Source organism: Hyaena hyaena, unplaced genomic scaffold, assembly GCF_003009895.1.
Source record: "Hyaena hyaena isolate Hyena2069 unplaced genomic scaffold, ASM300989v1 scaffold_23, whole genome shotgun sequence".
In the NCBI taxonomy this organism is placed as follows: domain Eukaryota; kingdom Metazoa; phylum Chordata; class Mammalia; order Carnivora; family Hyaenidae; genus Hyaena; species Hyaena hyaena.
The window spans coordinates 2,963,532-2,988,757 of record NW_024080655.1 but is presented as its reverse complement, the minus strand read 5'-3'; the positions used below and the strand labels follow the sequence as shown (position 1 = coordinate 2,988,757).

The 25,226-nt window shown below is 52.4% G+C and overlaps 1 protein-coding gene across 1 annotated transcript in view; it reads right to left on the bottom strand.

Moving 5' to 3' along the window:
- SYT13 (synaptotagmin 13) overlaps positions 1-25,226 on the bottom strand; it is a 39,980-nt gene that overhangs the window by 2,076 nt on the left and 12,678 nt on the right. Inside the window, exons 2-5 of the mRNA XM_039226831.1 lie at positions 10,022-10,247; positions 6,810-6,944; positions 5,012-5,313; positions 87-216 (exon numbers count right to left, since the gene is read on the bottom strand). Coding sequence (XP_039082762.1) covers positions 87-216; positions 5,012-5,313; positions 6,810-6,944; positions 10,022-10,247 — 793 coding nt within the window. The remainder of the gene's footprint in view (positions 1-86; positions 217-5,011; positions 5,314-6,809; positions 6,945-10,021; positions 10,248-25,226) is intronic.

The window sequence follows — 25,226 nt, the reverse complement described above, 5'->3', positions numbered from 1 at the left end:
AAGCAGCTCGTACCTGGGCCTGATGAAGGGATTGTCCCAGGAGCAAACGGATATGAATGTGAAGAAAGGAGTGTGTCCTCACTCACCCTTCCCCAGGAGCGCCTTGGGCTGGTTGGAGTGGAGGTTCTTGGCCTTAATGAGCACGACCAGGAGGCGGTTGGCAGCTGGGAGGTAGCTGATGGACAGAAGGACCTCTCCAGTCCCTGCAGATGGCTCCTGACACAGAAGAGAGGATACGGGAGGGGAGCGTCAGGTAGGCGTGGCTTCTGACCCATGAACTAAAAGGCTGAGGGTGGGGTCACACTGGACTTGTATCCAACGGGCACCCTAGAAGCCACTTACCCATCAGCGCTGCTTTCTTGCAGAGGGAGGAGGAATTCTAAGTAGCATGGGCCTCACTGAGAATTTTCATTTGCCGCAAAATATGATTCTCCAAGTATCATATATTCAAACCCAACATATAAGATGCATCCAAGAGATGCCAGTTAGGCTGTGTCAGGGGCAGAGGGCCAGGACCCCCTCTCACCCTTCGCCACCCACCACAAGCTCCTGGGATATCGTTATAGAACATTGGGGTTCTAGGGGACACCGCTTGAGAACCACAGCATCAAGCGGTCAGGTTCCTGCAGCAGTGGGGAGTTGAGATGCCTTACTCTGTTTGAAAAGATCATTCCTTCCAGCCCCTGGAGGCCTGAGAGTCAATAATGTGATGTACGGATGCTAAGCAAGGCCTTGCTTGGTCAACAGAATGGCCAACCATGTCAACAAAAATGCCGGGCATGCAACGTTAGGAAGGGCCTAGAGGCCATCGGCAATAACGTCGCTTTGCAGGAGGTGCTGATGCCCCCTATGAAACAGCCAGTACACCTTTCCTCCATCTGTGGCTCTACAGAGTATCTCCACTGAAATTCCTACAAGAATCTGTTTGGGATTTCAACAAATCAGTTGAGGGATGTAAATGACCAAGAAGGAGGCAGATGCCTGCCACAGTCCAAAGGTGACGTGACAGACTCCAGCACCAGACCATTGAGGTCTGAGCACCATTTACTGGCTGTGTGCCCTCCCGCCCATCACGTAACTCCCCCAAGCCTCTGTTTCCTCATCTGTGGAATGGGAACTGTTCGCTGTGATTATCACCATCGGAAGGACAACCACCACTTTTTGAGATTGTTAAGTGGGAATTTTGTTTTTGGATGAAGAAGAGCCAGTTTGGGCTTTGGGAGTGAGGCTGGAGGAGGCTGGCCGGCCCTCTGCCCCCTGTCACCCCTTTCCTCTGGGAACAACGTCTTTGACAATGACCACATCGATTCGACTAGCCCTCAGTAACTAGTCACATGACAGAATGATTTGGGGGCTGCCGGAACTTTGACAGTGATGTGAGTAACTACAGCTAAGACTAATTAAACACTTACTATGTGCTAAGTGTGATGATACTATCTATCTGACTGGGCTGTGATCTCCACAAAGCGGCTCCCAGGACCTGGCATACAGTTGACACACTCTACTTATTACGTGTGAGAAGTAAGGGAGATGGTTCATTTTGAGAAATGCCAAGGGAAAGCTGTGCTGTCTAGTTAACAGTAGGTTTACAACCTATTGGACATATGTACGAACCCCAGTCCCCCCACAACGGAGTCCCAAACCCTTAGACATTTCACTTCTTGGTTCTTCCCCTCTCCGTTTCTCAGGCTTATTTTCTCGGGCTTTGCAAGGGGCATGCGCCAAAGAACAAAGGGAAGAGGGACTGAAAGTCTCTGCTTCACGTCAGGGAATGTACATTTGTCCAGTCAGACCACTTCTTGCCTTACGTGAGCATAGGCACTTCCGGGTAAGGCTGTAACCTCTGGAGTACTCAGCCAATGAGGAATCAGGGGAGGGACTTCAGGCTAGGAGATAAATTGCTGTAACTGCCCACGGAGTGCTTGCCCATCAGACACCTGCTCTTGCAAGAACATTGATTAAAGCCTCCTTTCACTGTGCTCGGAGTCTCTGTATCCCTCCTTTGATTGGGTCGGTGGGCTCATTTCTCACAGTGAGAAGCAAGGGTGAGACATCCTACTGTATCTCGACAACAATCCTAGCGATACTAATTTTGTTCCTTTTTTAAGTATAAGATCTTGATGCCCCAGAGAACACGTCCCCGTCTGAGGTCATGTAGCCAAAGTAAGGAAAGTAGCAAAACTGAACCTTGAAGGGAGGTCTGGTCTGATCCCGAAGCCCAGGTCCTAAGCCAGAGCTCTCCAAACCTCTCGTTCCACAGTGAAGGAACCGGGCTCAGGGACTTGTCCTGGCACCCAGGGGGTGCCAACAGATTAGGATGGACCACAGCCTCCTGATTCAAGGCTGCTTCTTGGAGGCCCATGGGTGACCTGTGCTGTAGTCACAGGATGATCCGGCTCAAGCATCCTTCTCCGCTCAGACCAGGTAAGGGGAGCTTGGCCCCATCGGCCTGTAAAAGGCTTGTCACCTTTTTGTAGGGCGCCAAGGGCCCGAAAGAGCCCAGCCGGCTGCACCCCAGCCAGATAATTTTAGCAGCACCGGCCACCTCAACTCTGCTGCTTCAAGTACCTGCGGACAGAAATAACTCTTTCTTCACCCTCACCCGCCCCCCATCTTTCTCTTGGGCTCTCAATGAATCATCCGAGATGCCCTTGGAGTCGGTTGCTCTATGATCCCTGCTGACGCACATGCTGCTTTTTGGCTGAAAGTCTTCTGGTGAGAACTGCAGCGCAGCTGCCCATTAACCTGTTCTGGCCCTTAGAGGAGCCAAGCAGCCACCGAAGGCTCTGCCGGCCTTGCTCAGTCAGCCCACACCCTCCAGGGCCGCCCTCGCCTGCCTCGGGGCACCAGCTCCTAGGTCTGATGGCTGGCTGCCTCTGACATTGCTCACGTGTGTGGAAGCAGGCCAGGGGGCCAGGAGGATGTGGGGGTGTCCTTGCGACACAGCGGCGCCTCTGAACGCAGTGAGGATTCGAATGCGGGCACTGTGCGGGCAGGGCCTGGTCCTAGTGACGGCTGCGTCCCCAGCTCCCGGCACTGTGCCTGGCACAGGCTGGAAGCCCGGCAAGGTATTTGTGGGATGAATGAATGAGTTTTGGTCTTTCAGGGGGAAGGATAGCAGGTCTGAGCCTTTCAGAGAGACAGGCTCCGTAGGCCCTGGTGACACCAAAGTCTCCAAAGCCCTGGGGGAGCCCCTCCCCCCGCCTCCAGAGAAAGCAGGTTTACCAGCCGAATAAACCAAAGTGTGGGATCCTCCTGCTGGGGGCCCCGGCTGTGATTCCGCACAAATCCCAAACCACACGCTAATTAGAGAGTGTGCTTCGGAACAGCCTGCTTCCAGCTGAGAATGGCTACCAATTTTTATCAATTTTCTGAGCCTGGGAAAGAAAGAAAAATAAGGCAAGGAAGAGGTTATAGCACAAAGGGGAGCAGGTGGGGACCGGAAGTGTCCATCAGGAAAGGCTCTGACTGATGGAGCCTCCCTCATACGCCGACGGCCCCTTCCACGGCATGGTGGTGAGGGAACAGCATGGGACTCAGAGCCAAACCAGCCTGGCCGCGAGGTCCCGTTCGTGGTGTCCCCACTGGGTGACCCTGCATGGGTCACCCAGCCATTCTAAGCCCCAGTCTTCACGTCTGTAAATGAGTCACAGTGTCATCTTCACCTGGCTGCTCTGGAAAAGAACTGAGGTAAAGTTCTAACCACAGCAACTGATAGATAAGTACCCAAAATGAATGTCCTTTTTAGTATTTTCTTAGTCTCGCATGGGAGTTGGGAAGCATTTTCTGTAAAGCCACGTAGTAAACACTTAGGGCTTTGTAGGCTACACGGTTCCCCGAGAAGGCGCCAACCAGCTGGTTGAGACTGGTCTTCTAGAAAGTTCTCTCTAGGCTCCACTGTGGCAGGCCCTTGGATAAAGCCTTGACCTCAGGGCCTAAATAACCACACACCATCCTACAGCCCTGACGTCTCCGACCCCTCACTGCCCTAGCCAGGGAGCATCGATGGTCTGCTCTCCAAGGGACCCCCTCTCTGAACAGTGCAGCCTTTCAGCAGACCTGCCACTTACACTCTCAGCTCCCTGGATGGCAGAGGGGCGGGAGAGCCATGCCGGGGCTGGTGACAACAGAGAACACTGGGCTCCGGGGCTGCCCCCAGCCCAGTCCATCCTTCAAACCCCAGCACAAAGGCCATTCCACACCAGGCCTTATAGAACTCTCCATCAGAGTTAGGTCAGGCCTCTCTTCCATGTCTTAGGATTCAACGCATGTCCAATATCATTATCGTCCTCGTCATTGTCACCTGTCTGTTCCAATTTATCCCTCTGGCCTGTTAAGTTCTGAGTAGAAGCATTCTACACGGTGTTTGCCTCCCCAGCAATGCCTGGCACATAGTAGGGACACAGGGAATATACGTGGATTTAAATGGGGCCATTGCTGGGGCGCCTGGAGGGCTCAGGTGGTTGAGCATCCGACTCCTGATTTCAGCTCAGGTCATGATCTCATGGTCATGAGATCAAGTCCCATGTCAGGCTTCATGCTGGGTGTGGAGCCTGCTTAGGAGTCTCTCTCTCTCCCTCTGCCCCTCCTCTCTCTCTCCCTCTACCCCTCCTCCATTTGCTTTCTCTCTCTCTCTCTCTTTCAAAATATAAAATAAGATGAGATAAAAAATAAAATAATATAAAACAAAATAAAATAAAATAAAATAAACAAGGCCATTACTGTCAGCATCAGAGCCAATTCGCACATAATGTGTTTTCCATCATAGCAGGGGGTGACCTTAGGTGGCAAGCTAGAAGCAAAAGCAGACTCCAGAAATTCCATAGCCTGGGCCGTGAGTCCCTCCAGCCCTCCGCCCTGTTCACGACTCCGGGCTTCCTCGCGCATGCGCACGCGCCCACGCACAGCCCGGGGAAGGTCTGTGAAGTTCGTCCCGTGAGCGCCAGCCCGGCCCTGCCACAGTCACGCTCCACGACCAGGCTTCAGCTTTGCCGGTGCAGGGTCGCCCTACCTTAACTGACGTCTTCAGCTCACCCCACTGGGCGGCCCCCAGAGGCACAGACACGCCATCCAGGCCCAGGCGGAGCTCCCCGACCACGCTGTGGCGGGAGAAGCGGTCGCAGGTCCGCAGGGTCAGCAGCAAGGTGGCTGTGGGGAGCTCCTCCTCCGCCAGCGGGAGCACCAGGCCTTCCTCCCACGTGGTGTGCAGCTGCCGCTTCTTCAGGGCCGTCTGGGCCTCCGTGGTGCCCGTCCCGTTGGCCAAGCTGCCTTGCACATAGCAGTCACAGCCTCCGTCGTGGCCGCTGGTCACAGCTGCAGCCAAGGAGACAGCAACATGACATGGACCGCTCAAGGACAAGGGGAGAGGAGAGACGCGGGCCTGCTTTGAGCAGCCACATCCTGCTTAATGGCCATGACCTTGGTGTATGAGAGCCCAGGGCTGAGGAATCGCCTTTCAGGAAGACACTTAGACATAGGAGATCCTCGCAGTTGGCCACGTCCTTACACGCTGGTCTTCCCTGGGGAGCCGGGACATGACAGGCAGCTCCCCAGGGCCCTTCCCACCCGTGACCCTGAGGTTGCCCCAAGACCCGGGGCCCACAGACTGCTGAGGGCTTTTGTGCTCTGACACTGTAACTTTCCATTCTGTCCTTTAAGTATTTCCCAGACAGCCATTTGTGATGTGAAGCTCTTGGCCATTCTGTTGTTTTATATTCTGAACTTGGATGCTGTCAATGCTCCACAGTGTGGACGTATCCAGAAACGTGCAGCTGCGGTGCTTTTGAGAACTGGAGAAATGGTAGCTGAGCTCTCCCAGGAAGAGCAGGTGAAAAATTGAGGCCGTGTGTCCTGGCGGAACTCTCCACAGAGCTTCAGGGGAAATGGGTTTCGTCCGGGCTCTGGAGAGATCTCAGACAAGTCACCTGATGCTGCTAGGCCTCAGTGTCCTAATCTGTTAAATGGGACTATTGGGGAGCCCAAATGTAACAAAGTATATGAAAATGCTAAAAACAAAAATCTTGAAAGAAAATAAAAAGGGAAAAAGCCCCTTAAAATATAAAATTTAATACAAAAGTCCAATTTATTCTATTCACAGTTTCCAACCCCCAACAGCCATTGAATGGCCCACTGTTAGCCCCAATTTCTTTGCAAAGACTTAGCGTTGTGTGCCAATGGTGAAAGTGTTGGGGAAAAGAGACCAGGGACCCCCAGACCCCTTGGGCCAGTCCTTGGATTACAGAAATTTTGCTGACCATTCAGAACACCTCCTTATCCCCTACAAAGCCCCATTCAATGTCAAAGGCACCTGTGGCAGAGACAGCCGGCCATTCACCACAAACCCATTTCCTCTCTTTGCCGAGCACCCACTAGGCCACTGTTCCCATGCTTCTTTGCATCCAGTGGCCACGTGACAGTTCCAGCCAATGGCCTTTGCACAGGAGTGATGCATGATCTGTGTGGCCATGGACTTTAAGGGATGATTGTGCTCCCTCCCTCTTCTCCCTCTCTCTCCACCTGCTAGATACAGATGACAAGGAGGCCTGAGAGGGTTACGGAGCCCCTGGTGGAAAGAACCTGGTCCTGAATCACCATTTGGAGGAAAGATGTTTGCCAACCAGGAGTCTCCACTCTGAATGTTGAGAGAGAGAGAGAGAGAGGGAGGAGACATCCCCCCACACACACACATTTCAGGGTCTGTTCTTTAGAGTGTTAATCCAGCAGTGAGTGCTCCCTCCAGCCGCAGGTGCTCCCATTCCTCCAGAAAGACAGACACACAGGAAGCCGTGAAAGTCACATACAAGTAATACCTTCCAGGTGAGTCACAAACAGTTCTGCCTTCTGCTGGTCATAGTCCAAGCGGTAGTGGAGTTTTGGGGCTTGGTTCCAACTGGCCACCTTCTCTGGGTTCCAGGCCTCTGTGACACACACGTCCTCCACCACACCTGTTGAGAGAGGCAAGGTCGTCACCGCCACCCGCACTAGGGGCCTAGGTTTTCGAGATCCTATCTTTCCCATGTGCTGCCCACGCCATGAACGTAAACCGAAAGCTCTCTGGCTGGGGGACAAGCCATGGTGGCCACATCCGGGTGACACCTGGGATCACATTTTAAGGGACCATCACAGTCCAGTGGTCAAGACATGGGCTTTGGTGTCACACATGAGCTGCCACATAAGACTTATGTGTCCTTGGACAAGTTTTGTGACTTCTTCAAACCTCAGTTTCCTCACCTTTATAATGGGAATGATAATAGCGCCACTTTCCTAAAGTTACTTGCATTAAATGAAATGATGTGGGTAAAGTATTTGGCCCAGGGCGTGGCCCATGGTGAGCTTTCAGTAAGGGAAGCGGTCACAGCCAGTGTGGTTCTTCACCCTGATTCTGACAAACCAACCCTAGCCCATCTCCAGCGCCTCCCCACCCAGAGTCTAAGCCCTGCTCCCCAGGCGTTCATGGCTGGAGATAGTGTGCAAGAACAAGTCAGGAGGAGACGCGGGGGCAAGGTCAAGGGCAGCGGATGTGACTTCAGTGCCATGTCCAATAAATGCTCGTGGAATGAATGAATGATGTATCTTTAATTCAGAAGTTCCCCCAAACCTCTAACACCGCTCACTCTGCCCCACACTCGAACGGGAGCCAAACCTCTGGAAGATTCTCATTAGTCAAACATAATATAAGAGTGAAAGGATCCAGCAGCTGTAGCTGACTCCACTTTGAGCAAATTGGAATTTAAAAAGGTTCGATGTTCAGAACGACTTTATAGAGGGCAGAAATGTAAAGGACGATTGAATTTCCAAAACGGCTCGTTACGGGGTTCCTGCACGTGGTGAAAAATTCCCCTGCCGCGTCTAAGTAAGGAACAGATGGACCCAGGGTGTGAGCACTGTGTGAGGCGAGACCAGCACGAACACAGGACCCAGGTGGCTTCCAAGGGCGCCGCAAGAATGATGAAAGCGGGGTCAGTGCCAGAAGGATCCTGTCTGGCACCCACAGCTCTCTTCTCTTGACTACCTCTGCCTTCAAATTCAAAACCAAATCAAAACCAGACCAAAGCCGGCACCACTTGGAAATGCAGGAATGGATGCTGCTTTAAGAAACGGGAGGCTGGGGGCGCCTGGGTGGCTTAGTCGGTTAAGCATCCGACTTTCGACTTTCGCTTAGGGCATGATCTTGCGGTTCGTGGGTTCGAGCCCCGCGTCAGGCTCTGTGCTGACTGCCAGCTCAGAGCCTGGAGCCTATTTCAGAGTCTGTGTCTCCCTCTCTCTCTGACCCTCCCCTGCTCATGCTGTCTCTCTCTCTCTCTCTCTTAGAAATAAATTTAAAAAAATATTTAAAAAAAAAAGAAAGAAACGGGAGGCTGAGCTCCCCGGGGGACGAGGCGGAGGGGGGGAGGGGGGGTCATCACAGGTGGGAGCAGGACACGCTGGACCCATGGGAACAGTGTGAGTGTCCGATGGACCTGGCATCCTCCTCTCCTGCATTCCCCTGCCTCCGGTCAGGATTTGCTCAAGAATCAACTCCCCCTAGCTTTCTGTGAGAGTGGTGCTTGCCTTCTGGGGTACATGAGGAACGATGACAAAGAGAAGACAAACTGATGCGTTGTGAAGTCTTCAAGGTTCCAGACTCTGACATCCCCCCTCTTCTTCCTGGTGAGCAGGGTCCAATCCTGGCTTCCCCGGAGCTTTGGGAAATCTGGGACTCCCGCAACAGAGGAGCCGTCTTGTGAGTATGATTTGGGATCACTACCCCCAAGGCTCCACAGGCAAGCTCCTCCTCATGCTCAGTTAAGTTCTCAGGTCCTCAGAGGATCTCTTTTACATCTATTTAATGGGTCTATTTTACATCTATTTAAAATGCGGGCTCACAAACCTGGGGGCTAAAAGCTGAGCAGTTGCTCTTGACACAGGCACCTTGTGAATTTGTCCTTGAAGGAATGCGGGGCTGACTGCTGTGGTTCTGGGCGGACTGGGTGGAGGGGCGCCTGTTCACTGGCCAGCGTGCACTACAGCTGGACCCAGGCCAGGAGATGCATAAAAACCGGGGCGGGGGCGGTGGGGGTGGGGGGAGAATGTCAGAACCAGGTACGCTGTCTCCCCTTGCACCTTCTTCCTCCCCAAACACAGAAATAAAACCCCAGACCACACACCAATCCATTTTCCTGGATGCATTTCTTGCCTCCTTATGAAAAAGCCCACATCCCCTTTGGGTTAGGGGCTGTGTCTGCTTCCCGTACCCCCCCCTGGGCCCCGAAAGAGGCTGCATCCTGAAGTTGATACTGATGAGAAGGAGAACAGAAACAATAATAATAACAGTGTGTTTTGATTACCTCTTTTGTGCCACCCCCTGGGCTAAGCACTTGATATGCATTATCTTTTTTTTTTTTTAAATGTTTTATTTATTTCTAGGAGAGAGAGAGAGAGACAGCGTGAGCAGGGGAGGGTCAGAGAGAGAGGGAGTCACAGACTAGAACAGGCTCCAGGCTCTGAGCTGGCAGTCAGCACAGAGCCCGACGCGGGGCTCGAACCCACAAACCGCGAGATCAGGACCTAAGCGAAAGTCGGACGCTTAACCGACTAAGCCACCCAGGCGCCCCATTGATATGCATTATCTTATTTACACTTCACAACAGCCTTACCTGGAAGATAATAGTACCATCCCATTGTATGTACCAGGAAACTGAGGCCCAGAAAGGTTAGCCACAGGAGCAGGCCACACAAGGAGCACTTAAGAGGGCAGAGCACTGACTGCACGACTCTGAAAGCCCGTGATTTGACCGTGACCCCTCCACGTGAGTTGAAAAGGATGCTCCGCTTCCCAGTCGGAAGCTGGAGGCCTCAGAGAGAAGCCATGTAGCAACAGGTCCGTAGGAAGAGAGGACCGTGAGTCCCAGGCCCTGTGCCCACGTGCTCGCCCAGTGTCAGATGCCACGGGCGCTGGCGCGGGCCAGGTCCGGCATCTGCAGAGACGCCGTCTGCCCCCCGCGCGCCGGCCACGGAAGAACGAGGGGCAGGGGGGCCCTACCGTTCTGAGGAAGGATGAACAGCTCCTCGGTGACCTGCCTCTTGACGCGGCTGTCATTCGGGGCCTGGGGGCTGGCCGGGGCGGCAGGCTCCTCCGTGGTCCTCAGAGTGTAGTCCGCATAGTTGATGACCTCTGGGGCTGTCACAGCCGGCCTGGGTCCGTAGATGTCGGGCAACTTGAGGAGGGCTCGGGGCTGGACGGGCTCCGTGGACTTTTTAACATTGAACTGCAAACACACACGACTCTGATTAGTCCACGGGAGGACCTCCTGCCTGTTTTCTGCCCACAGGAAGGAGAAGCCATGACCTGACCTTTTGCGGGAGGTGGGGGGGGGGGGGAGGCACCACCCAAGAAGCCAGCATGTCATCTCCAAACCCACCGGAGTCCACGGCATTGCGAGTGGTGGTGGCAGGGTGCGGTGACATCTGGGCCCTGTCCCTCTACCCCCTTCCTCCCCCTGCCCACTGGTCTTCTGCTGTGTCCCCTGCGGCCATCCGGGCCCATCACCTTTTCAAGGGACCTACAAACACTTGCCCAACCCGGCACTACTCACCTTTCTGACATTGCCCCAGAATCCACCCCCCCCCTTGGCAGACCTCCAACCACTGGCCTCTCTGCTTCTCAAACAGGGCTGAAGTCTTTCTGGGTCTCATTTCTGGACCCCAACCCCTCCCCCCAAGCCCTCACCTCCCCCTTCACCTGCTGTAAATTAAGTCCCTCCTCCAAGCCTGTCCCTCCCTTTCACCACATCCTGCTCTTTGCTTTATAGCTTTGAGGTCACCCCATATTGGTTTTTTCACAGATTGGCCTGTTTGTGGCCAGATCTGTGTGAGCTCCGTAAGCACAGCGATTATGTCTTATCCTGTTCCTTCTCTATCCCTGGTGCCTGCACAGTGTCTGCTCACAGGGAACATGCAATACGAACCCATGGCTAAGGCTGCTATGTTCAGTTGTATGGTTTGTGCACTGCACAAAGGAGCGCAGACGAGGGACAAGTGAGGGTTGAAATGCAGTGCATGCCCCACATGCCCAGCTGTGTGCCCCGAGGTAGGGTCTTAGTCCACCTGGAGAAAAGGGCATCTTTTTCTCTACACAAAGGCCTGCTTGCTTGTGAAGCTTCAAGTATCCAGGGCTGTGTCACACAGACGAGTGGAATTTTCTATCTTTGCCTCCACTAGGGACGGAGATCTCTTCTACCGAAGGGATTCCACTTATATACCAGGCAGCATACTGGGGAGCGGCCTAGTCCCCCAGGAGATCGGGGACGAATGGCTAGACCTGGAACTCAAAATGCTGGGTGGGTAGCCCATAAAATAGCCCTCATGTTGGGGCAGGTGCAGACCCACAATAGAGTCCCCCGAGGCTTCCTGGTAGCCTGCCTTGCTGGTCCTGCCATCCCTCCCCATGGCTGCTGGAGGGGCTGACCAGGGGTCAAGGCTGCTCTCTCCAGTGACAGGGGATGACCCAGGGGCTGGGGAGTGCCAGACAGGGGTGGCAGTGGGGGTAATGAAGTCCTGGAAGGGGTTGGCACTTAGAAGTTCACTTGGTTTCCAAGCGTGTGTTTATAGTGTTTGCACTCTCTACATGTCGCTATCCCCGGATAAATCCCGGACACTCTGCCCTCCCTGACACTCTGCCTCCGACCATCCCCGGTGGGAGGCTGGACCTTGGTGACAGGATATCCTTAATTATCCGCATCGACCACACAAGAGATGAGGAGGGCACCAGGGCTCAAAGGGGCTACATCACCTCTTTCTTCCCAACTCCCTAAAGGGCTTCCAGGGGATAAAGCACTTCCTTTCTCTCTCGGAAACACTGCCCAGCAAACTCAGTACCGCCAAGCAAAGGCACCTCTGTCCCGGTCCCCGCTGAGTGTGCCCGGCTCGTTCGGGCTGGAAAAGCACTTCTGACTTACATGGAACATAGCCGTCCAGGAGCAGACAGCGGGGCGGCGGCAGATTTCCGCCCAGGTCGCCCGTGTCCAAAGCCCCGGCAGCTGTGACTCACGACCTCCCTCCTGCCTTCCAGCCTTTGCCTGGCACGTCACCCACTCATCAGAAACGTCCATCACCGTTACACACGGTGATGAGTCCCCTGCAGAGGCACCCTGCAGGATCAGGTCCCCTTGGCACGCTCACACCTCGACGGTGTCCCCAGGGCATCAAGGGACCTGGTTTCTAGTACCGACCCTGCAGCCGGAGCTGGGTCACTGTTGGCAGGTCATTTCACCTCTCTGAGATGTCGCCTCGAGTGACATGTGATTTCAAGGCTTGCTGTGCCCTGCATTCAGAGCTCCAGAGAGGCGGGAGCCACTGCGCATTATCTGCAGTACAAGAGAGCTGGGAAGACCATCACGTGCTGGAGAGTAAACAGCAGGCCTATTTGGCAGTTTGGGGCCCTGCACTGCAGAAGCAGGCAGCAGGTGGTCTGTGTAAATAGCCTTGGGGGAGGGGGAGGGTGCCTGCAAAAGGCCAGCAGGAGTCTGGGAGGGCAGGACCCAGACCTTGAAGGAGGGGCACAGTAGCAAGTGGGGGCAGCGAGTTGGGGGAGGAAGCCTGTGCTCCTGACTTGAGGAGCCCAGGGCCCCAAAGGACACGCACAGAGCAATGACACATCTCCACGGCTTTTAATCCTCCACAAAGTGGTGCCCGTCTCCCAGATTTCATCCGAGTCTGAGTTACATTCACTTTGCTATTGAGACGCCTGGGTGGCTCAGTGGGTTAGGTGTCCGACGTGATTCTGGCTCAGGTCTTGATCTCATGGCTCATGAGATCGAGCCCCATGTTGGGCTCTGCGCTGACAGCACAGAGCCTTCTTGGCATTCTCTTTCTCTCTCTCTCTCTCTCTCTCTCTCTCTTGATCTCTGCCCCTCCCCTGCTCACGCGCATGCGTGCACACACAAATCTTCCTCCTCTCTGTCAAAATAAATAATGTTTAGAATTATGTTTATTATATTATACAAGAAATCATAAGCTTGAGCAAGTTCAAGGTCATAAAACTGACAAGCGATATATAATTGAGCCTCCAGACATTTTGACTCCAAATTTGTGTTATTTCCACTGCCTTGCAGCTGCTGCTTCTCAAAAACCAAGTCTCTGTTGGTCTAGGACGCAGGATGCGAGGTGGCAAAGGCGGTGTCTGCGCTTCGGGCTCTAGGCTTATTAGCGCAAAGGCACTCGGTTTGCCACTGGCCACTGGCCACTGGCCACTCAGACTATCTGTCATTTCTGGGCCCAGAACTGAGGGTGTTTGGCTGGTTTGGGGAGCACTTTCGTGGTTTTATATCTGCTTTCATCCCAATTCAATCACTTCAGACAAGGGCTGTGTTGATTCATTTCCAGCTTGGCAAAATTTGGCTGGTTCTACATTAAAAAAAATTTTTTTTAAATGTTTATTTGAGAGAGAAAGAGAGAGAGAGGCGGAGCGTGCATGGGGGAGGGGGAGAGGGAGAGGGAGACACAGAATCTGAAGCAGGCTCCAGGCTCCGAGCTGTCAGCACAGAGCCCGACACAGGACTCGAACTCACAAACCACAAGATCATGACCGAAGCTGAAGTCAGCCGCTTAACATACTGAGCCACCCAGGCGCCCCTGGTTCTACATTTTTAATGGAAAAAGAATGATGGGGCTCAGTTATGACTGAGGCTCACTTTGTGTTGCTTCTAGTCCCTACAGAGCCTGGATCAGTGCTCCTTCCTACTTGGTGGCTCTGAATTTGTGAGCCCCTGATAAGCTCAAGAGCCTGTGACAAGAGCTAAGATGCATCCCCAGAGCACAAAGTTGGGATTTTCTTTCTCAATATCCATTCCCTCTCCATTCTGCATTTTCTCCAGATCTCCGGGCTTCCTGGGTCCCTCCCGGGCCCCAGCTCTGGGATGAGGCAGGAAGACCTGTTTAGTCTGATCCCATCAGATCTTGGTACTATTTCCAGCAGGGGGGTGGGCCCCTGTCCCGGAAAGCGAACCCAGACAGACAGAATGGAAAGACTTGCATTTCACCGAAGTAGGAGAGACCCTCTCTCCTGCTGGACAGGAAGCCTGTGGGCCCCCCTCCCCCCCCCGCAAGCTGGTGACCACAAGGTGAGCCAGTCTTGGGACAAAGTTGACATGGTGGACAGCAGGGTGGAGAGAACGAAGGAAGCTGCCTGTCTGGTGACAGTGTCATTAAGCCACCGAGTCAACCAAGCCCGGTGCCCCATCTTGGCACTTTGATCGCACGAGCAATACTGTCCTGAGAGTGATTTGTCGCCCTTAACTGGGCCGGGCGCACAGTCTGATGACTGCTACGCTAGTCCCTTCAAGTAGTAAAAGCAGTGGCTGCTTCCCTATCTCGTTCTCTTGTACAGCCTTATTTATTGCATTTCAAAACCCTGGTTCCCCCACATCTTTCAAACGCACCTATGCTTCCACTTAAATGGGCAGAACTGCAGCGCCCGAGAAGCAGAAAAGCGGTCTGGGAGGGAGGGAGGGGGGCTGGGCAAGAATGAGTGGGGCACAAGCCAGTGTGCCGGGAGGAGGGGGGCCCCCCGGGGAGCTGACCACTGGAGAAGGGCCTGCGCTCCAGACGACACCGGGGTGTGCGAGGGGCCGGATTGGAAGTGGGAGCCATCTCTCCAAATGTCCCTTGAACCCAGTGGAAAGGGCCTGGACATGTTGATGCAGAAGGAGCCAGGGAAGGTACCCAGTGGGGCAGACCTTCAACAATTAAGGCCCGCCCACCTGTGCTGCATGGCAGGTACAGAGAGAGGACGCCCCTCTGCTTCGTCTCTGCCTTAACTGTCCTGGGAGCCTCAGGCCACTGGCTGCTGCCGCACGTGTGGACCCTGACCACCTTCACGTGGCACAGCCACCTGCCCCGGGGCTTCTCGTGGCTGCTAAGGTGCATGTGACATCCAGCGACACTGTGGCTCTGCCCAAGGACAACCCAGATATGCCAGGACTTCACAGTCCATGGGACTGGGGGCAGGGGAGGAGGCCGGGGGGCTTGACCACTGCAAGCTAGAAGCCAGACCTGAAGTTTCCTTTCCTCCTTCCCACCTTTTCCCAAAGTATCTCCAGTCACCTCTTGGAAGATGACACCTCCAGCAATTGTCATTGGCGCCAGGTGGTGGCCAGCTCCGTAACTCCTCTGTGTGTACCCCCCTCCCCTCCCCGCTGCATCTGACATTGCACTTCCCGCCCCAGAGCAGCTCAGAGGTCTCAGGGTGGGCAAGGCTTTCCACAATCCGGGCAAAGAAAGACAGATGGCACCGGGAGGAGGGGTGGGAGATGAAGGGGCAAACCTTCATTTAACGAACAAATATTTATTGAGCCCTCCCGCAGGCCAGGTCCTAGGCTAAGTGTTCGAAACACAGCAGTGAACAAGACAGATGCTGTCCTTCCCTTATGGGGCTTGTGTTGGAAAAGGAGAAATTAATTACGCAGTTAATGATCCGTAAACAGACGCTTAACCTCACCAGAGACCTTAGGTGACCCCTAAGAATGTCACAAACATGATTAATTTTTTTCACCTAAAGACTGCTTATTAAATTGGGCTCTCGGGCTAGGGCACCCAGGAAGTTATGGGTGAGCAAGGCAGACCTGGCTGGAAAGTGGGACAGGTGGCTTATTTCCCTTACACTTGACCTTTAAAAAGCAGAGGGCAGAGGAGAGAGATGCAAACACAGAGGATTTGGATGTTATCAGACACAGGCCACTGCAGCTAAGCTCAGCGAAGTCCCCCTTGGAGGGGAGCTGGGCTTTGGAGCAAGGGGCCTGACAGCTTCAATCTCTCCGGACTCGTACTGGTAACTACGCGCACTAACTCGTGTACAAGAGTTTGAGACGTAGCCTGGTGGTCGGCCGTTCAAGCTTCAGAGCAAGACAGAGTGGTTGCACTTTAGGTTCCGCCAATTCCTTGCTGTGTGACCTTGGCCCTGGTTAATTAACCTCTCTGTGCCCCAGTTTCTCCATTTATAAAACGCAGATGCTAACAACACCTGTTTTTGGGCTTGGACTGAGGACTAGCTCTTATTGCAAGCTCTTGTCACAAAAGGCTGGCATAACAAACCCTGAGCAAATGCTGGAAATGCTTGTTGGAAGCTAGGGGTCTAGAGCACTTCTATGCAAAGCAGGGTTTGTGCCCCGGGGCCTGTCCGTGGACTCGTTAAAAGAAGAAGATACGTAGATGTTAAAACCAAACCAAACAGGTTCCTCTCCCACAGACGGTGTGAGAAGTTCCAGTGTAGATCGCGCTTCTCACCAGAGCTGCTGGGGCAGGAGGCTCTACAATGGCCCCCGGGGGCCCCCTCACCCCCTGGCGGGCACCCTCTTGTGCAGTTCTCTTCCCCCGAGTGTGGGCTGGACCTCGTGACTTGCTCCCGATGAGAAGAATATGTGATGAGCTGTCACTTGTGAGATTAGGTTACAAAAGAAATTAGATTTCATCTTGTCTGCTCCCTCTGACAAGCAGCCTGTGATGTTGCAGCTGCCCTTGGGGCGGGGGGGGGGGGGGCGGGGGGGAGAGCAGCTCATGAGGAGCTGAATCCTGCCAATAACTTAGCAGTAGATCCTCCCCCAGTCAGGCCTCAAGATGACCATGGCCCCAGACAGCACGACCCTGAGCCGGAGGACCCAGCTATGCCAGGACCAGATTCCTGCCCTCAGGAACTGTGAGCTAGTGTTATTTTAAGCCACGAATTTTGGGGATAATTTGTTACACAGCACTATATAACTAATACATCTGTTCAGGAGAATTAAGGTATAAAAAATATAGGAACTACCACATATGCATCGGAATTAAAAAGAATGACAACATTGGGGCGCCTGGGTGGCTCAGATGGTTAAGCGCCTGACTCTTGATTTTGGCTGATGTCATGATCTCCCGTCTGTGAGATCAAGCCTGGAGTGGGGCTCTGCGCTGATAGGGTGGAGCCTGCTTGGGATTCTCTCTCTCCCTCCCCCAATCACTCACTCACACTTTCCCTTTCTCTCCCTCTCTCTCAAACTAAATAAGCATAAAAAAAAAAAAAAAAGAATGACAATCGTAAGTATCAGCAAGGGTACGACACAATAGGAATGTTCGTATGTTGCTTGGAAGAAAAAACAGTAAATCACTTTGGACACCTGGAAGTTCCCTGCAAGTTAAACTTCTGTCTACCCCACGGCTCAGCAATTGCACTGGTAGGTATTCATCCAAGGAAAATGAAAATATACATTTACACAAAGACTCGAACATGAATACTGATAGTAACTTGACTCATAGTAGTTCCACACGGGGAGTAACCCAGGTGTCTAACAGCAGGAAGATGAATAAGTAAATTGTGGCTTCTTTTCACGATGGAATACTCCTCCAAAATGAAAAGAAATGAATTATGTGTACCCTTGACAATAGAGAAAAATCACAGAAATGTACTGAGCAGAAAGAGGGAGGCACGAGGCACGAGAATAGAGGGGCGCCTGGGTGGCTCAGTCGGTTAAGCGTCCGACTTTGGCTGAGGTCATGTTCTTGTGGCTTGTGAGTTCAAGCCCCGCTTCGGGCTCTGTGCTGACAGCTAGCTCAGAGCCTGGAGCCTGTCTTCGGATTCTGTAACTCCCTCTCTCTCTGCCCCTCCCCCCCTTTCTCAAAAAGAAATAAAGATTAAAAAATATACATACTGCAGAATTCAATTGATATCTTAACTCAGGGGGCATTTGCAAAATCTGAAGACATTTTTGCTCGTTACAGCTGGCGGGTGGAGGCTGCTACTGGATAGAGGTCCGGGGTGCCGCTCTTCATCCTCCAGCGCACGAGACAGCTTCCTACAGAATTATCCAGCCCAGGTCGGCAGCAGTGCAGAGGGTGAGAAACACCAATTTGCATGTGGTTTTAGAACACGTGACAGTAATCAGCAGTGATGGAAATCAGAACATTGGTTGCTTCTGAGAGAACTGAATAGTATGATGCATGTCAGACGTGTGGGTACAGCCTATGGGATAAAATACTTGTCAAAATTGATTATGGGTACAGCCTATGGGATAAAATACTTGTCAAAATTGATTAAGCTATACACTTAGAATATGTGCATTTCACTGCATGCAAACTGTACTTCACTAATAATTTAGATAGAAAGACAGAGGTGGAAATAGAAACTCTCTCTCTCTCTCTCTCTCTCTCTCTCTCTCTCTCGCTATCTCTCTCTCCTAGTAGACATTAGATAAGTCTTCCAGAGAGAAATCGGGGTGTAGCTATAGAGACTCTCCACCAACCCAAAGGCTTGATCTCCACTGCCCGTTCCCCACAGATGCCATCCTTGCACACACCCACCACTGGCTGAAGCTTCATGGCTGATGGGCTACTTGTTACCAGCCCTGTATTAGTCAGACAAGGCTGACTGCCCTGTAACAAACAGGCCCCACGCCTAAATGGCTGAACATCATAAAAGCTGATTCCTCACGGTCTTCAAGGGTCTACTAGTTCTTCTCCAAACCTGGAGGCGCAGCCTCTGCCACCTGGTGGTCGTGCCCACCTGTGCCCTGCGCCGTTCAGATATGAGCTCACTGAGTCCCCACCATAACCTTACCAGGAAGTGCTACTAGGATCGATCCCATTTTCCAGATGAGGGTGCACTGCCAACTAGTGAACCCTGGGGGCTCTATTCAAACCCCGGCTGACTCATCCCAGAGCCCTGTGCTGAGCTGCTCTGCCCTGCTCCCGGCTCCTTTCTCCATCTCCTCTCATCTCCATCCATACTTTACTGCTCACTGGTGTTTTCCTGCCACGTACACTGATGCCCAGGCCCCTGGGTAGCCCCCAGAAATCCAGGTAGGATGGGCATAGAAATGGCCTCCTGTGCGGTGAGCTGATTCCTAGGCACAGTGTCCTTGCCTCTCGGCAAGGTCCCTTGGCTCCACACAGTTTCTGGCGATGGGTCTTCCGCTCCAGGAAAACTGCTGGTACCAAAACTCTACGTCGTGGAGGCTTACAGGCAGGTCCAGGGTCAGGCCCCGGGGGAGAATGTACTTTCAAGCTGTAAAGTTGAAATTCACTTTGAAGAAGCAGCTTGCCTTCGGGTCCAGGCACCACACAGTGTTTCCATGGCAACCCAGCCACTGCTCCATCCTTCATTACCCCTTCCAGTACCGCCTCCTCTGTTTATTACAAGTCTGGGCCCCCAGTCCCTTCTCCAACCCCCATCCCTGGGGACACACGCACTGCTCTCTTTCCCCTCCTTTGTTATTTGGAAATCAAGAAAGCTTAGTTTGTGGGTGACTGGGACACTCCCTATCTCCCTACCTGGTACCTAAGACAACAGACCAGAAAATACAATAGACTAGGGGGTCTGTCCATGAGCTAGCCTTGCTTCAGTGGGGTCAATGTGCCTCTCAACCGGGCAAGGGTGAGACACCACTGAAAATGGCTGGCAGTCACTCATTTGATCTTTGTTCAACACTTACTAAATCTCTAAATGCTGGACAGCTGCAGGAACACCACCATCCAGTCATTTCCCTTGTGGGTTGAGCGTCGCCAGTGGGGCAGAGAGCAAGAAATCACCAGATGCAGAAAAGGCAATCTCAGGGACAGGTTAAGTAAGGTGGCGGGGGGGGAGGGGCAGGAGGGGAAGTGGTGTCCACCAAAATTTTGAGTCAGGAACGGTTTTCTGAGCTAAAATTTGGGCGCAAAAATCCTATCTAGCATTAATCCCGTGTTGGATACAGGTGTAAGCGTTTTACCTTGGTGGTGGGGGGGCTCCATTTAAACCTCACAGCCTCACCAGGGAGAGGTTATTATTATACCCACTTTACAGAGGAGGACACTGAGGCACAGAGGACTTAAGTCTGAAGTCACGTGGTTAACTGGATACAGAGCTGGTATTCGAACCTAAGCACACCACCCCCCGTGCCCTCTGATGCCAGCTATTCATTCATTCATTCGTCCATTCACTCATTCTATCAATCACTGTCTGAGACTGAGAACCTTTTCTGTAGTGGAGCTCACACAAACACTAGTCCCTGCCCTCACACACTGTGTGTGTGTGTGTGGAGTGGGGAGGAGTGGGAAGGAGGGGGATTCATATAGTAATTAATGCTGTGATGGAGGCTGGCAGTGTGAGACAGTATGTGAAAGCCCATCAAAGTGCCTAGCGGGATCTCAGGGTGGATTGTGTGCATCAAAGGGAGATTCTCAGGAAGATTCAGAGGCTCTGACTTTGAGATGGGCACTCCCGGAAGTCAGGACAGCCGTCTGATGGTGGAGAGATAGGAGAAGGGCCTTCCGGACCAAGGCTGTGGCTTCAAAGTCTGAGTGTGTTCAGAGATCAGCAGGTAGAGCAAAAGCTTAAAACCCTGTGAGGAGAGGAGGGACACTTGCTATTGCCATTCTCTCAACATTTCCAGGGTAAACAGAATTCAAACAACAAAAGCAATGGGTGGGACTGGAAGCCGCAACGTGGCAGGATGCTGCCTAGGGCTGTACTTCTTGGAGGTGGTCCCTGCCTTGACTTCATTAGTCACATCATGATGCCGGAAAGGGCAATATGGCTGCCACCTCCTGACCACTGTCTGCGTACCAGATCCTTCTCAAAGCACCACAGACTTCACCGTATTTGATCCTCACCCAACCCTATAGGTAAGTGCCCAATATCTTCTCTATTCCGAAACACCCTAATTTTAAAAAATAAAAACAGCCCAATCCTTTACAAAGGAGGAAACTGGGGCTCAGAGCATTTGAAACTACTCCAAGAGTCTATAGCTAATATATTACTGCTCTGGAATTGGAAGCCAAGTTCACCCAAAGCCAGAGCTGAGACCACAACACTACACGACATGGGCCCTGGGGGCTGTCTCTGGATACCACGCATGAACAGGTGGAAATGGAAATACCCAACTAGGTACTTTTGATTTGCTGGCAGACGCCGTATCATCAGACCGATAATAACCCCACCCCCCTCCCCATTCAGTTGTCTGGGGTTTTGTTTAATGAACTGTCTGGATGATTGGGCATCAGCTTTGTTACTGCTCTCAGTTTTGAATCTGGGCTTGACATTCTTTGTGCAGAAAATGCGTTTCATTTGTGACAGGAGTCAAGACAACGGCAAGACGGTATTGTAACCTCATCAACATCCAGCATAAGTGTTATTTCAAAGCCAGGATGTCTTGAAGGTCAGAGAAAAGCCCTCTGGTCTGGGGCTCAAACTCAGTCTTGCCACCCCAACCACCCCAGCCTATCCTTCCTCTGCTGCCGCCATAGCAGGGCTGTTGGCAATGGGTTTGCCTCAGAGCACAATCTCAGCCAGCCTGTATCTTTCAGAATTTCCACCTGCTCCCCACTCACCGTATGGGTTTCCTGGGTCCTTACGCGGCCGACTTCGGCTCAGGTCATGATCTCAACAGTTTGTGAGTTCGAGCCCCGTGTCGAGCTCTGTGCTGACAGCTCAGAGCCTGGAGCCTGTTTCACATTCTGTATGTCCTTCTCTCTCTGCCCCTCCCCTGCTCGTTCTGTCTCTCCTTCTCTCTGTCTCTCTCCCTCAAAAATAAATAAGCATTTTAAATAATTGTTAAAGGCTGAGAAATCTGGTTATATGCCAGTTTCCTTGACACCGAATTCAAGATCTTCTTTCAGAACAGCTACAGGATTTTTTTGATTCTGTAGTGCTTGGTAATCGATGAAACTATGGACAAAAGCAACCGTTTTTAACCTTGTCCTTAAACCAATCTATTACAAGCAAAAGCCAAGGTACTGAAATTTGATACCTGTCTTCTTAATCCATTTAAAAAATCAGTTCGAGCACATTCAAGGTTATTCTGATAATAATACCTCCTTCACACATCTGCATTCTGATAAGCTTTTCTTAGTGGGAGAGAAAGGAGGTAAATTCTGTAAAGCCCCTGAGCATGTGAATATCACCCATCGAAAGTGCTACAGTGTGGCGTAAAAATGCAGAGAGCCCCTAATTGAAGACCGCCATCTACATCTGCGCGGGCACTTGGAAAGCACATCATTTTCTAAGCTGGTGGTTTAAATGATAGCCACGTTGTAAAGTGTGGCTTCAACACAGGACAGTGACTGTCTTATTAGATTCTCCTTATATTTTGCTTTTTAGCCCAAGTCCTCCCATTTCTATCCAATAAAACAGAAATCAGCACATACTTGTTGCCCACAAACTACATATTTACTTATCCTTAAAACCATGGAAGATGCACGAATAAGTCCCTGCCCTCAGGAAGCTTATCATGCCATGGTGGAGCTGAGGCGTTCCATAAATGGGGAATATGCATACGTTTTTGCTAGAACTCTCGTGTCCCCACGCCAGACATGACTAATCAGTTAAAGCATTATTTCCTGCTCTGCTCTGCTGCAGCCTGTTCTGCTCAGGGCTCTGAGAAGCCACTACAAATTAGTAGAAATTGGTATACAAGGTGGAAGTTACATGCTTTCCCTGATGCACAGCTATAAAAAGAGAAGTAAGTATAGAAGGCAATCTTAAGGGCCATATGTCTAGACTAGGTGCTATAACCGGCTATGGAAGACGTCCTTACCATCAGTGAGGTCAGAGAAGGCTTCCTGAAGGAGGTGCTTCAGCCCAACATTCAAGGATATCTACGGATAGGAGGGGCAGGGGGAACTCAGATGGAGAGAATGGAGCAGTGTGGGCACACAGGGTGCACACTCGAGGCGTGGGGACCCCTGTGTCACTGTCACTGAATTGTGGGGATTAAATCAAATCCAGGCATTTGGCAAATCAGCCACAGAGAAACACTGGGATTGGAGAAATGGCTTTGCAAAGGGATGGTGAGGCCAGGTCATGAAGGATCTCGAATAGCCAGCCAGAGATTCTGAATTCTAGTTTAAAAACAGTGGAGAGACTCGGGTAGCTCATGAACAGAATGACAGACATGAGCATTATGTTCAGGAAATCAGAGTAGCAGGTGCATGCAGGAGGGACTGGAGGCGAGAAGGCCAGCCCAGAGCCAGCTGAGGGGAAGTGAGGGGCCGGGCCACGGTATGAAAATGAAAAATGAAAGCAGCATGCATCTGAGGGCTGCGGTAAGGGAGCGGCACCTCCATCACTTGCCTCTCGCGTCTCCCTCCTTAAAAAAGCCTCGTCTCTGAGGGTCACTGAATGTCCACGGCCATGGAAATGTTTAGGCAACTGATTCTCCTGTGTGACTTTTGTGAGAGACAGCAAGGGACAGGACCAAAGGGTGGCTTCTCACATTGCACTCCCAGCAGGCATTTCAGCAGCCTCGGAGCTGGTGAGTATCAGCCGTAGGCGCAGCCGTTAACTGTTAAATGGGGTGCTGACCTATCAGATCTCCCTCCTGCACCACGTGGGCCACCTTCCGGCACTCTACCACCTGCCACAAAAAGGCGATTGGATCGTGGAAGGTCAGTAATATCAGAATATTTGGCTCCAAGTTACTGTAAACGTCAAACAGATTTCCTCAGCTCATTTCAAGCTTTTTGAAATGAGAAAGACCGCCGAACTTTCCTACCCACCAGTGTGTCTGGTACAAGCACGTATCAGAAGCTGTAAGATGTGCAGACCACCTTGCTGGAGGCTGGACCAAAGGGAAACCCTGCGAGGGGCTAAAACCAGTTTCTGAACATCAAGCCTTGTGCAAACTGGGGTTTATCATTGCTGGCCCTGACCTTTGCCAATGCGTACACCCTCCCTCTGCTGCGCAGACCCTACCTTTGTTATAATTATCAGGTTGGAAACAGCAGCTAACGTTTATTGAGTGCCCTATCAGTAAGGGTTTGGGCAAGAACAGAAGGCACAAAGTAGGTCACTGAGGAGAGTGTGGGAGATTAAGGAAAACAACGCGAGATGTGGAATCTCCCGGAGCCAGCGGAAGCGGGGCATGGGCAGGGGGAGGCTGGGAAATGGGGACGGGTTTGGGCGGGCGTGGCAGGGAGGGGAGAGGGATGCGGAGAGTGGACTGGAAGCAAAGGGATGATGTCCAGCCTGGCGCTTCAGTTCTGGGCACTGTCGAGCTGGATTACGTGATTTAATCCCCACGATGCAGTGACAATCACACAGTTAATAGACGGCCACAGTGAGACGCGGACAGGTGAGGTCACTAGCCTGCCACCACCCAGCAGGCAGGGCGCAGACTGAATCTGGGAGCCCGGCCCTTCCTGTCCCCCACGCCTCGACTAGTACGGAACGTTAAATCACTTTACTAGAGTCGTTTCGATGACAACTTAATTATTAATACTACTTATTAATCCAGTAGTCAGTTCATGTACTGTAGCCATTAGCTCAGCCCCCCGAAGGCCGCGTGGAGGAGTCAGAGGAGCTTGGTATCCAGTGTGGCTGCGGTCAGAGTCAGCCTTCTCCTCTGCTCCCGAGGAGGTGGGGGCCGGGATGTGACTCCGCTGGGGACAGCCTGTGCAGCCGTGTCCATTGCCTGGATCTCAGGCAGTGGCCCAGGGAACTGCAAACACAGCAGCGGCCTCAATCCCGCCAGGCCCTGCCTGGTCCTCCTATGGCCTTTGGAGGTAATGGATTCAATGCACGCCCTGCTTAGAGCCCCACGTTTCCCTAAAACGAAGAATTCCAGAAACACTACAGGGCAGACAACTGCTGACTTCACTAGCAGTTGGCTCATCTGGTCTTCTTAACGACGATTAAGTCCATCATTTATTCACTCTACCACTGTGTCCTCACCCCGCACCCTACTGGCCTTGTGAGGGAACTAAGAATCAGTCTGGCACCTTCGACTCTGTTGGGCACATGGCCCTCACTCTGCAAGCTTCCCAACTTGATTCCATGGTCCATCATTTCCACAGCACCCCTTAGTCTCAAGACCCCCCTTGCCTTCCCGTCCTTCCCTGATGCCATGTGGTAAAACCCCAACATTGATGAACGCGCGACAGCGCAATGCCTGCCCTGGACTGGATCCATGAAACATTCATGGTCGGCAACCTCAAACTGGCTCCCAGCCCTGCCTGGCAATTCCACGGTTTCCCCAACTCCTCCCCCGAGCCCACATTTTGGAACCTGTCTCTTGCCTCAGGCTTTTTCCACAGACAAAAAAGGAAGCCAAGAGAATGGAGACCCCTTCAGGCCAACCCTGGCTGGACAAATGCTGTGGCCACCTGGTCCTGTTACCGCGGGAGGTGCAACCCCTTTCTCCCCCTCCAAGTCCAGTCCGTCCATCCAAGCTTTGCACCCGTCCCCATGGCATTTGTGGGAGCCTGACCCCAGGTATTTTCCATCTCTCTCTTCCTTTCTCTTGAACGTT